At 41.8% G+C, this 13,908-nt stretch overlaps 1 protein-coding gene across 4 annotated transcripts in view; it reads left to right on the top strand.

The window, feature by feature from the left end:
• The window catches only part of PHRF1 (PHD and ring finger domains 1), an 80,942-nt gene extending 67,081 nt beyond the window's left edge, over positions 1–13,861 (top strand). For 3 of the 4 annotated variants that reach the window (XM_044270964.1, XM_044270963.1, XM_044270965.1), the window contains 6 exons: positions 988–1,249; positions 1,369–1,694; positions 9,196–9,373; positions 11,311–11,366; positions 11,700–11,828; positions 13,184–13,861. In XM_044270964.1, coding sequence (XP_044126899.1) covers positions 988–1,249; positions 1,369–1,694; positions 9,196–9,373; positions 11,311–11,366; positions 11,700–11,828; positions 13,184–13,333 — 1,101 coding nt within the window. In that variant the 3' untranslated portion in view covers positions 13,334–13,861. Of the gene's footprint in view, positions 1–987; positions 1,250–1,368; positions 1,695–9,195; positions 9,378–11,310; positions 11,367–11,699; positions 11,829–13,183 lie in introns of those variants that run through there. The other variant, XM_044270966.1, reaches the window with a different exon arrangement.
• Positions 13,862–13,908: the final 47 nt, after the last annotated feature.

Below are 13,908 nucleotides of genomic sequence, written 5' to 3'. Positions count from 1 at the left end.
ACAGCAGGGATCAGCAACCTTTGGCACTTCATCTACTGTGAAACTACAACTTCCACCATATATTCGCATTGCGCTCTTGTTCACTTTGGGGGCCCCCCTTCTAGAGTTAGGTGCAGGTCCCAGCTCTGGAACCTTCACCTATCTGACATTTTATCTTAGTGTTATGCCACCAATGTTTGAAGTGACACAACCCCTTTAAAGGGGTTATCCCATGACTAATGTAAGAAAAGAAAATCAGACATCCTATAGTACAGTGATGGCTAACCTTGGCACTCTACTGTGGTAAAACTACAACTCCCAAGATGCCCTCCTTGCTTGGCTGCTCTCAGAACTCTATAGAAATAAATGGAGCATGCTGGGAGTCGTAGTTTCACCACAGCTGGAGTGCCAAGGTTAGCCATCACTTATATAGTACATGACAGTATTTTTCTAACAAAGCCTAAACCAGCCCTGTACGTCACATGATCCAGAGATCTCCCTATTCATTGTTCTGCTAGATTTATATCAAGCTGACTGCTCTGGGGAGTGTCTTTTCTGCTGCAGCTCAGGGGGCGTGTCCATGCTCTCCCTATCACAGCTCAGGAGGCGTGTCCATGCTCTCCCTATCACAGCTCAGGAGGTGTGTCTCAGCTCTCCCTATCACAGCTCAGGAGGCAGTTGAAGGATGAAACTGAGCATGTGCGGCCTTCTCAGTGAGCAGGAGAAAGAAAAATAAGAAAAAAAAACATCATGTGGCGCTATACAGATGCATTTTTATCGAATAACTCATTGGCTATGCTAAATGTTTAATTACATGCAATTTCAAAAGTATTCAGATCCAGGTGCTGGTTTGAAAACTGTAGAATATTTTTTGTGGGACAACCCCTTTAAGCTATAAATTTACTCAAACTTCTATATACGCCTATTTTCTCTTACCATTAGATGCCCATACCTGTTTGAGAAGTATTGGTCAGATCGTCTAGAGTCTCCCTTTTTTATATCTTCTAGGAGCCTGCTATAATAAACTTCTCTGAAAAGGCAGTCATACCGTTTCTACAAGATGATGAAAATTCAGGTGACGGAGCAGCTGGAAACCACATTGATGAAAAGACCACAAATAACGGGAACACCACTGTGGAAGACATCAAGTCTGATGACCTTGAGGAAGCAGCTTCATCGTCTATCTCAAAATCCAAACTTCAGATAAAGAGAGTGACCTGGGACCTTCAGAAAGATGCTGATAAAAACGCCACCCCAGAAGAATCTGGATGTAAGTACTTATCATCGATGCGACCCTGCTGTTATAGTTTCTTCAATGTTTTCCTGTATGTTATGTTACGTATATATAAATTCTGTAATTTGTTAACATTTCACATGTTTTTGTGAAAGCTTCCCCCTTCAGCAATTCTCAGTCAGAAACTTGGGCAGCCTCAACTGGGTTTACAGGCAGTCAAGTAACCAGCTACAAACCAGATTCTTCAAGTGAAACTTCAAGCCCCCTTGCCTGGAACACCCCGGATGTATCTACTCAGGGATCTTTGATCCAGTCAGTAGGTCAGGTATTATGGAATTCAGAAAACAGAACCCAGAATAATGTTAAAGCTGAAGACAAACCCATAGCACATTCTGTAAACACACTTGGAGCCATAACTCGAGAAAGACAAGTTAAGGACTCCAGTCAGATTCCTTGGATTGCCACGGATACGCCAGTTCAGGTACACTTAAATGTCCTGTGTGTTGAAGTTGTTTGGTAGTTATAGGTTTATAAGCTTGGCTGTATGCATTTAGAGTTTGTATTTCATGTTGTTTAAAGTGGTTATCCAGGGCTTAAAAAGACCTCAAAGAGTGATTGACCCTCGTTGGGGTTCATACTTGCCTCCTTCTCGCCATTGGGTTCCGTCTCCATTGTTCACCGGTCGTCTCTGCAGCTCTGCAATGCTCTGGCCCAGTAATGTGCTGCATGTGTATATATAATTCTTTATTTATTTATGCCAGAACAATGTGTCATCAAATTTTTGCAATAAAAGGTAGAAAAAGAAAGGTACCAGATGCAGCTCGTCAAGTCCAATGCTATCACATACATTCCTAAAGTGATGACTCATAACATTGAGTTTAAATAACAGCATGCGCAATCTGAGATCCATATGTGGGAAGATAGAGTAAGGGAAAATGTGTGTGTGTGTGTGAGGATTACACAGTTATGGTGTTGGCCTATCTTGAGATCTCCGCCAGGGAGACCACACTTTAAGATATCTCTCTCTTTCTGTTAATCATGCTAGTAAGTTCAAATCGACAAATCTGGTTCGCTTTTGCTACCCATTACCCATGAGATGGTGGGGATTGGCTAAGCCAGTGCAATGGGATTAAGGCTTTGGCAGCTGCCAGTAAATGGGTAAGTAAGTTGTTCTTGGAAGGCTTATAAGTTGAGCTTGCTCTAGCTAATATGACTGACTGGATGGTCCTCTCAATCGGACTCCAATATGGTGTGATAAGAGGGCATGTGAACCATATGTGGGAGAAGGAGCCCACGTGATCCCTACATCTCCCAAAATTTTTGTCAGATGGAAGTTTATGAGCAAATAAAAACTCTGGGGTTCTGTACCAGCGTGTTAGTAATTTATAGTAATTTTCCTATAGTCTTACACATCGGGAAAATCCATGGGATGAGTTGACCATTGCTCACACCTCCTCATCCGACAGATTTGTTTAGCTCCTTCTCCCATGAAGAAATAAAAGCAAGTCTCGAGAGAGTTGCAGGGGATAGAATTAAGGAATAGAGCCTTCCCACCTTCCTCCAGAGCGGGGATGATGTAGAGAAGGCCATCTCAAATTATTTTAGTTGTCGCTTTAAGGAAAAAGTTTTCACAAATCTCTTGGTTACTCTTTGGAAATGTGCGATATGGAGAGAGGTGAGATGTACGGAAGCCTGGAGTGTCTCAGGAGGTGGAACTTTGTCCGAGTGGAACAAATCCATTATCTGGAAGTGGATGAGGCTTTCCCAGAGGTCAGAGTATGGGGAGTCTAGGTTTGTGAGAACTATTGGAATTAAGCTTGAGGGGATGGAGTAGGAGCCATGACATCTCTCAAGGATAGCCAAACTGCGCATGTGCCCCTTAATAGTGGGTCAAAATCAGGTTGCTTAATAATGCTGGCCTTTGGCATCCAAAGGGTTTTGAACAGATCGGAACCCAGGGACTGCTGAGCAATAACTTCCATAACTAATTGCTTGCTGGCAGGGTGGATTTGATTTAAATCAAACTGATTTAAATCACTAGTCAGTAAGGCTTGATTTAAATCATAGTTTTCTACATAAAGACTAATTCTTGCTGGTATAACTTATAATATGCAAGTAGATGAAGATTTTTAGAATGACAACTTTTCATATTAGTTTGATTAGGTTGATTCTGTATTCATAGGTTTGTAGAAGTTAGGATTAAGGTCTTTTTCTCAACTCTGTTCATGACATGTCATAACATTTTTGCTGTGAAGAAGAGGCATGTGATCTCTGCTGAGTCAAATTCAGTTTTGAGAACTGTAAAAGTAAACCAAGCATCTGTGATAATAACTTGTAGGCAGAGAAACTGCCCAATAATCTTACAAAAACCTCTGGAAGAGCATGACATTGTGAATGGATTAATGGAATTTATTTACCCAAAAAATTAAACATATACAGCCTTATTCTACATAATTAAAAAAACTAATCTTTATTTCATGATGGAATAACGTTTGGATGGTATATTTTCCTCCCAAAAATTTTTATATTAAAAAAATCTGATTTAAATCACAAAAATCCTTTTTTTATTATTATTGATTAATATCCTCCCTGCTTGCTGGGTTTGAGTAGTTATATCCATCTGTTTAGGTGAATGGCTTTGTAATAAGACAAGATGTCCGGTAGGCCCAGCCCTCCGTGTTCTCTTCTCTTCACCTGTAAAGTATAAGGTAGTCTGGGTTTACACCCTTTCCACAAGAATCTAGAAATAGTGGCTCTGATAGTACTAAAGAAAGTTGCAGGCAGATGCATGGGGGCCATTGACAGCGTATATAAGATTTTATAGGGTATTATATATGTTTTCAATAAGTTTTTGCGACCCATCCACGAGATGTAAGGGAAATCATATTCTTCCAAAAGATGTTTCAGTTCAGTTAAGAGGGGGAGATAGTTGAGCTTATAGAGGTCTGCTAGTCTACTTGGTAGCTGGATCCCCAAATATTTGAGTGATGTAGATGCCCAGGGGTAGGGAAAGTGTTGTTTAGCTATTGTTACCTCTCTCACTGGAATAGAGACATTAAGTACCTCCTGATTTGGTTACATTTACTTTAAAATTGGATAGCCTACCGAAATCCTCCAGTAAGAATCCGCAATACACCCGGCCGGCACCCCCATAGAACTGCAATTGCGGACAAGAATAGGACATGTTCTACTCTGCAAGAAGGAGTCTTTATTGAGTCGCTCAATGTTTGCTATTTGATCTAAGAGGCGGTCTATTTTTTGTTGTCTCCGTCTTATCCCTCGAGCCTATCGCCACCTGCACTCCTCTTTTATATAGGCCTTGTGGGTCTCCCTTAATAGAGATGGAGATGTTTGGGGGGAGAAATTGTCTTAACAAAACCATTGAAGTTGTTGTCTGACCTTGAAGTGTCTAGCTTCCGAATCCAAAAGAGACTCATTCAGTCTCCATATCCATTCTCCACGGGGAAGTTGTGAAAAATGGCATATCGCTGAACATGGGGCATGATCTGAGATGGTGATTGGGCCTATTTGGGCTGAAGAGAAGAGAGAGAGAGGAGAGGCTGAAACAAATATATAGTCTAAGCATTGGAACGAGTTATAAGGGATAGAGTGGTAAGTGTAGTCTCTCGTGGGCAGTTTACCAAGTCTCCAGACATCTTCCAAATGCAGGTCCTGTAGCTTTGCTCTAAATTTGCTTAAGAGCTTAGCTGGGGTCTGAGACCTAAATGTAGAGGAGTCCACATCCGGGACTAGGGTAACATTGAGGTTAGATCCTAGTATTATTATCCCTTCTGCAAACAGCTGCAGCATGTCTTGGGCCTTCAGTATCCATGCGATTTGACCTGTGTTGGGTGCGTAGAAGTTAGCTAGCGTATACATCTGCATACCTATCTCGCCCCTTGACCATCAGGAGCCTCCCTTTAGTGTCCTTCAATGATTGTTTCAGTACCAGGGGTACCGACTTGTGCACTGCTATTGACACTCCTCTAGAGGTTAATCAAGTATTGCAGCTGTGGAACCATTGCGAAAAAGGGCGAGCTAGGTAGTTTCGGGATGCGGTTTGTGTTAAAATGGGTCTCCTGCAGAAAGAGAAAAAGTGGCTTCTCTTGTTAGGTGAGTTGAGGCCTTTAGTATTAAGGGTGGCGATGGTGCAATCCATCCGTGGAGGAAGGTGGGAAGGTAGGGGTGGTAAGAATATGAGGTACTAAAGAAGAAGCGAGTACAAAGAGTAAAAGGGTGAGAAATGAAGAGTATGGAGAAGGGAAAACTAAAGGAGGAAAAGGAGGCGTGAACCTCTGTACCTCCTGCTATAGATGTAAAAACGCTGTAGAAGGTAGGAATGCAAAGGTATTAGTAGGGGGTGGAAGTGTAAGCAAAGACAATAACTGTCCTGACCTATAGTATAGCTGCAGCTTTGTTAGGTAGTAGACATGGGATAGGAAAAAAAGTTGATAAAACACAGACTTTACATAACAGTAAGATAAATGAAAAAACACATAACAACATGTAAAACATGGTCAATTCAAATACCTGACAATCGGGTGAGCATGGAGCAGATAAGTTACTTAATAGGGAGGTTCCCTCTGCAGCTAGTGAGCCCACACTCACCAATGAAGGAAGGAGTTGCACAGTGGGCACCAATTTTGTAGTGTGGACTATTCCACCACAGGCAGGTGACGTCAGTTCCTTCAAACAGCACTAAAAGCCGGAGAAGGAAAAAAACATCAAATGTCATAGAACATAGTGAAGGATAAAAGAACAAATTGTTAGATTGCTCCATTTTAGAGCATATATTGTATATAGAGTGAACTATGTTAACGAAATAGCCAGAAGAGATCTGTAGATCTTGAGGTGCGGCCCAACGAGTAACATATAGGAACTGTGCGGTCGTTTTGGTGTAAAATGGGAACCGAGCGACCTACATCCCACATTGGGCTATATCAGTATAGGGTACCTGCAAGAACATAAAAAAAAGAAGAAGAAGAAAAAAAGTGCTGTTCGGGTTGGATCTGGTGAGTCCTGTGGCGTCTTCTGTCCCTGGCGCTGGCGCTTGTTCCTGGTTGTCGGCAGCCAGGGTTCTTGCTTCAGTAGCGACAGCATAGTGATGGTGGTATCAGCCGGCAACCAAGAAGGAATCTCAAGCGGCTCCATGTCAAGAAGTGACCAAGCTTTGGTAAGATCTCCAGGAACATGTATACGTATCTGGCGCAGTTGCTCAAGTAAAGGTCTGAGTATTCTCCGCTTGGCAAGGATAGATGGGGCTACATTTTGGTATAATGCCAACTCTGATACAGCAAATAACACCAGGGATTTCTCCCTTGCGGCATTTAAGATCTTTGCAGTGTCTACAAAAGAGAGCAGGCCACATATCAAGTCTCTTGGTGGGTCAGAGGTCGATGGTTTGGGTCTAAGAGACCTATGTACCCTTTCAATGATTACTTCCCGAACTGCAGCCTCACCAATTAACTCCTCGAAAACTTCCAATGCCACTTTCTGGAGAGAGCCAGTTGACTAGGATTCAGGTAATCCTTTGAGGTGCTGCATGTGTGACAGGTCACCGCTGCAGCCCGTGTCTGGCTGCAGCGGCCATGTGGTGTCCATCAACAGAATGAGCATTGTGGAGCCGCTGAGACGGATGGGGAACAATGGAGCTAGAACCCAGTGGTGGGTACCAGGCAAATATGAACCCCCACCACAGGTTGCCCGCTCTCTGAGGTCTTTTTAAGTCTTGGATTAAACCTTTAATGAGTTAAATGTAAAGAAAAAAATATCTGCTAATAATCCTGCTCCCTGTTTTTTTTTTTTTTTTTTTTTTAAATATACAAGTGTAGGGTGACTACTGTCTCTTCACAGGAAGCTTAAGTATTGTTGTTGGGATTGGTCATCAGTAGGGATGAGCGAATCGACTTCGAATGAAACATCCAAAGTCGATTCGCATAATACTTTGTTTGAATAGTGTACGGAGCGAGTGCTTCGTACAGTATTAGAATGTATTGGCTCCTATGAGACAAAGTTATTACTTTGCAAAGTCTCACGAGACTTCGCATAATAATGTCATAAATCAATTTCAACTGTAAAAAAAACATTTTCCTGAACTCGGGTTCGGTTCCATGGCTCATCGGAGCCAATACATTCTAATACTATACCGAGCTCCGTCCAGTATTTAAACAAAGTATAATGCGAATCGACTTCGGAAGTTTCATCCGAAGTCAATTTGCTCATCCCTAGTCATCAGTATTAAATCGGTGCAGGTCCAGCTCCTGGCACTCCCGCCAATCAGCTGTTGGAAGGCCTCTTAGTATACAAAGTACACTGCCATACATTGTATTGCAGCTCAATCCCATTCATATAGTTGGGACTAAGATGCAGAAAGACGATGTGACTGATGGTCAGGACGTCACAGCCCAATCACCGCAGCCCCTTTCAACAGCTGATTGGGGGTGGGGCTGCCGGGAGTCAGAGCCCCACCAATCTGATATTGAGGACCTACTTTTAGGACAGGTTATCAATATTTATGTCCTGGAAAATCCTGTTTAAATGCTATATTTAAATTAATGTAAATTGATCCATAGCCTGTATGAATAGGACTAACGCCATGAGACCCCTAGAATCCTGTTACATGACATATATTTAAAGCAAGTTTAGCAGAGAGAACCCCAAATAGACTGATCCAGATACTTCAATGGCAGGTTTAATCTATTTATTATCACTGTATAAAAGTGGCGAATTTCAAGAGGACCTTTCACCACTCCTGACATGCCTGTTTTAATGGCTTCACGCTTTCCCCATGTAATAATTCCAGAGCATCTATTTGTATCACTTATGCTGTGCCATTCCTTTATTATTTCTACCAGAAGTTATGAATGAATTGATAGCAGTCTGCAGTAAGGGTACAGAGGGGTGGTAACAAGTTGGGGGGGTGTACCTGCACAGTCTGACAATGTCAGCACTGATTGGATAGAGTGAGTCTGTGCAAGTACACACCCCCTAACTTGTTACCACCCCTCTGTACCCTTACTGCAGGCTGCTAGCAATTCATTCATAACTTCTAGTAGAAATAAAGGAATGTTACAACATAGAACTGGAAGAACAGATGTTCCAGAATTGTTTTTACATTGGGAATGCATGAAGCTATTAAAACAGGAATGGTGACGGGTCCTCTTTCAGGATTGTATCAGTCCTTTCTCAGGAATTACACATTAACCTGTTACGTGTAAGGTAAGAGTTGCCCGAAAACGGTGAAATTGGCAGTTTTAGCCAACCATCATTCTAAAGTTATAAGATTGTTTGCAGTGGGCGAGGAATTCCTCTGTGTGTTGAAAGTATTATCTGTCATATTGGAATTCTTCACCTGTTGTTGGCCGAAGGAACATGTATGACCACTTTGCGCAAGCACATTATATGCAAGACCTGACATACGGTTGATCAGCTGTATTCTGGCCAATCCTAATCTTATGTGCATGGCCAGCTTTAGAGATGCACCCTCGTAGAGACAGATGTACATGCTCTTTAGGGCCCCTACCTGGACATTCATACCTGAGTGGCAGAAGTCATAGTTATGTGTGTGGGAGGCATTTTGCAGAAATTTTATGTGTGTGTGTGTATATATATATATATATATATATATATATATAGCAGAAAAAGAGATTTGGCGGCACCAGTCTGTTGGCTCAGGTGCTATGTCCAAAGGAATGAGCTTTCCACCTTCTAATATATGCAGAGAATCGGACAGCACTCCAAGACTTGAAAAAAGTAGAAATCTTTTTTGCTATATATATATATATATATATATATATATATATATATATATATATAAATTCTAGGGTTTCTGGCAGATTAGCTCACCCCTGCACACTTTCTGCAAGTGGGAAGACAGAGAAACCTAGAAAAGAGAAGACACAACTCCACGTGCTGCAAACCCCTTGGTGCCTGGACATTTAATTTTCAATTTTCCCATAACATATCTTAATTTTATTCAACAGGTGTTCCCACAGACCTTGCCTCTATTACCACTTCCACCAATCTTTCCCCCTTACGCCCCTGTGAGTGAGCCCACAGTTCCCTGTGTACTTCAGAGCAACAGAACCATGCCCAGCCAGACACCAAAACCTGGCAGTCTGGCTACAGCAAATGAACCCAAGATGCAGGCAGCAAGCACAGGTGAGAGTCCACATTTTTTGTATCTTAATTTCCATTTCCTAAAGGGGTTGCCTTTCCCTTTATATTGATGACCTATCTTTAGGTTAGTTCATCAATATCTGATCGAGGGTCCGGCACCCTTGCCGGTCTGCTGTTTGAAGAGGTGGCTGCGCTCCATGTGAGCGCTGCTTCTTGTTCATTACACTACACATCGTCTCGGAAGTGCAGTGTAATGACAAGTACTCGCTCTATTCACTTGAATGTAGTGAGTACTTGTAATTACACTGCACCACCGCTACAGACAAGACAATGCGTAGTGTAATGACAAGGAAGCGGCGCCTCTTCAAATAGCAGATCAGCAGGGGTGCCAAGTGTCTGACCCCTCCGATCAGATACTACTGACCTATCCTGACGATAAGTCATCAATATACAGGGTGGGCCATTTATATGGATACACCTTAATAAAATGGGAATGGTTAGTGATATTAACTTCCTGTTTGTGGCACATTCGTATATGTGAGGGGGGAAACTTTTCAAGATGGGTGGTGACCATGGTGGCCATTTTGAAGTCGGCCATTTTGAATCCAACTTTTGTTTTTTCAATAGGAAGAGGGTCATGTGACACATCAAACTTATTGGGAATTTCACAAGAAAAACTATTGGTTTTGACGAAACTTTATTCTTTCATGAGTCATTTACAAGTTTCTGACCACTTCTAAAATGTGTTCAATGTGCTGCCCATTGTGTTGGATTGTCAATGCAACCCTCTTCTCCCACTCTTCACACACTGATAGCAACACCGCAGGAGAAATGCTAGCACAGGCTTCCAGTATCCGTAGTTTCAGGTGCTGCATATCTCGTATCTTCACAGCATAGACAATTGCCTTCAGATGACCTCAAAGATAAAAGTCTAAGGGGGTCAGATCGGGAGACCTTGGGGGCCATTCAACTGGCCCACGACGACCAATCCACTTTCCAGGAAACTGTTCATCTAGGAATGCTCGGACCTGACACCCATAATGTGGTGGTGCACCATCTTGCTGGAAAAACTCAGGGAACGTGCCAGCTTCAATGCATAAAGAGGGAAACACATCATCAGTGTGTGAAGAGTGGGAGAAGAGGGTTGCATTGACAATCCAACACAATGGGCAGCACATTGAACACATTTTATAAGTGGTCAGAAACTTGTAAATAACTCATTAAAGAATAAAGTTACGTTAAAACCAAGCACACCATTGTTTTTCTTGTGAAATTCCCAATAAGTTTGATGTGTCACATGACCCTCTTCCTATTGAAAAAAAACAAAAGTTGGATTCAAAATGGCTGACTTCAAAATCGCCGCCATGGTCACCACCCATCTTGAAAAGTTTCCCCCCTCACATATACTAATGTGCCACAAACAGGAAGTTAATATCACCAACCATTCCCATTTTATTAAGGTGTATCCGTATAAATGGCCCACCCTGTATATGGCAGGACAACCCCTTTAAGGCAGCATGGCAACTATCAGGTGAACGTGTTGCCCTTCCATTAGCCTTCTTGTTATCCTGCCAGATGACTGCTGAGATTTGAACAGAAGTAGATCAGTGCGAAATAAGTAGGCTGTCAGGATTATTTTTTTATATAGATAGTGACATGGAAGACTAGAAAAACATCAATTTATTTTATTTTATTTTATTTGAAAGCATGATTTAATAATAAAGCCTCTAAACCATTCCCTGCTGCACCGACACTTACCTCTTCACATAGTGTATGTAGGTCTATTTTTGCACTGCTTATTATCTGACAAGACCCCTGCTCATGTGGGGAGTAGTACTGCCATTCCATATGTACTCAGTAGCATACATGGTGCCATGCGTTGGGCTGCAGGTCAGCAGTTTGTCATGTGAACATAATTGGACATCACAGTAGTCAATAAATGATGCTGTTCTGATCTTTGTTATGCTTTTCATCTCTAGGTGAAAAAAAAGGAAAATCAAAACTATCAAAAGCAGAAAAAGCAAAGAATGAAGAGGTAATATGGAAATGTTTGCCAGAATGCAGTCCTGCATTTTTATAATTGCACGTCTACAGATATATCATAATGGGGTTTTGAAGAAGCAGAGAACCTGGGAGCATCTTGAGTTAAGAATCATGACGTGTCCATAGAAGACATCTCTTTTTATAGTGTAAATACTTGCTGTAATACAGCCTTATGTGGGTTTGCGTGAACCCACACATCAATACTCCTCATTCATACATATTGCTAATTGTTTTTAGGATTCAACAATTTAGGATGTCTAGGGCTCCACTTCCCGAGATGCTGCTATTCACCACTGAACTCATGTGCCGTGTTCTTCCTTCTCAGTACATGAAGAAACTTCATATGCAGGAGAGAGCGGTGGAGGAGGTCAAACTGGCCATAAAACCATTTTACCAGAAGAGGGAAATCACAAAGGATGAATACAAAGAGATCCTGCGTAAAGCAGTGCAGAAGGTGGGTCTGGAAAGGAGATGCAAAAATTTTATAGCAAATTTGGTTCTGATGATCTCATCCGCACGCCTTGTAAATTGTGCTCTTTCCAGGAACTTGGGGAACAAAAAACAAGCCCATAAACAGCTATGTTGATAGGCAAATAAATGTCCCTGTAATGAATTTAAAGCAGTTATCCCATATGCTCTCACGAGAACAGGAGCCCTATGCTCATTTGTTTGAATCGACTAGAGTCCAGCATGCTCACTGCCGCTCCATTCAACTCTATGAGACTGCTATCTCCTGCAGTTCCATGGACTGTGAATGCAGTGGTAGTGCAAATGTGCGACCACTGCTCAATTGAAACAGGAAAGCGTCTGACCCCTGTTGTTGTGCTTGTCAGTGGGCTTCCTTCTGTCTCTTCATGTAATCCCAGACAGACCTTGATAATGTTGAGATCAGGGCTCTGTGGGGGCCATATCACTTTCAGGAGTCCTTGTTATTCCTTTAATTTAAGATAGTTCTTAATGACCTTGGCTGGATGTCTGGGGTCGTTGTCCTGCTGCAGAATACATATTGAGACAATCAGACACCTTTTTGTTGGTATTGCATGATGGGCAAGTATCTGCCTGTATTCCTCAACATTGAGTGACACCATCAATCATGACCAAATCCCCAACTCTTTTTGCTGGAATGCTGCCCCAATCCTGCAAGGAACCTCAACCATTTTTCACTGTTGCCTGCAGGCACTCATTATTCCCAGCCCTACCACCAACAAACTGCCTTGTGTTACAGCCAAAGTATTTTGACTCGTCAGTTCAGACAACCTGCTGCCATTTTTCTGTACCCCAGTTCCTCTATTTTCTTGCACAGTTGAGTCGCTTGGCTTTGTCTTCAAATTTATTCTGCAGTAGGACAACAACCCCAACCATACAGCCAATGTCATTAAGAACTACCTTCAATGTAAAAAAGAACAAGAAGTCCTGGAAGTGGCCTCCAGAGCCCTGATCTCAACATCATCCAGCCTGTCTAGGATTACATGAAGAGACAGAAGGATTTGAGCAAGCCTACATCCACAGAAAATCTGTGATTAGTTCTTCAAGATATTTCGAACAACCTCCCAGCAGAGTTCCTTCAAAAACAAGTATACGTGGAAGAACTGATGCTGTTTTGAAGGCAAAGGATGCCCACACCAAATATTGATCTGATTTTAGATTTCTCTTTTGTTATTTCACTTTGCTTTTAGTTAACTGATAAACTATTAACACTTCTGTTTTTGAAAGCGCTTACGTTGCAGCATTTTTGCGCACACCTGCCTAAAACCTTTGCACATTACTGTATGTATATTAATGTTTTCATACTTCCTCTGCTTACTGCAGATCTGCCACAGCAAGAGCGGGGAAATCAACCCAGTTAAAGTGGTGAACTTGGTCAAAGGCTATGTGGATAAGTACAAACACATCAGAAATAAACAGAAGAAATCCGGAATATTTGAGGATTCTGACTTGGGCCGCGATTCACCCATATAAGTTATCATGAGAAACTGCAGAGTACATACTAAGTAGACATCTTTCATCGGAGGTCGTCTGGTCACACGCCCTCCTTCTCAGTCAATGATTTGTAGTATACAGAGGAGATGATTTTCATTATTCAGGACAAAAAAAATGTCTGATTTATTCTTCTAAACTCGTCTTGGATTTTTTGTTTGCCAGTTTTGAACCATATTGCCATATACTGCGCACCGCTCTGCCAGCTTGCATTTCACAGAGGTTCTCCCTAGAGACGTGGAAAATACGGAAAGCAGAAGTAACACCATGTCACAGAGACTTGGGATTATTGTTGACATCTGTTGTTCTATCCCTTTGTAGTTTGTGTTACTAAAGTATACATGAAAGAATGAATAGATACATTTGTAACAAACTCTCCTTTTTTTTTTCTTTTTCTGTGGGTACATTTTTGATTGGCATGGAAGAGCGGTGAACAGCCAGCCTTTAATAATGAGAGCAATGGAAGAAAATGTTCTGGAATAAAGATTTGTCCTTTGACAATGAAATATGTATGAAGGGCAATTTTGTAATAATTCAATGGTTTTAACGGATGTTTC

This window comes from Bufo gargarizans, chromosome 10 (assembly GCF_014858855.1).
Source record: "Bufo gargarizans isolate SCDJY-AF-19 chromosome 10, ASM1485885v1, whole genome shotgun sequence".
In the NCBI taxonomy this organism is placed as follows: Eukaryota; Metazoa; Chordata; class Amphibia; order Anura; family Bufonidae; genus Bufo; species Bufo gargarizans.
This window is presented reverse-complemented; position numbering and strand designations above follow the sequence as displayed.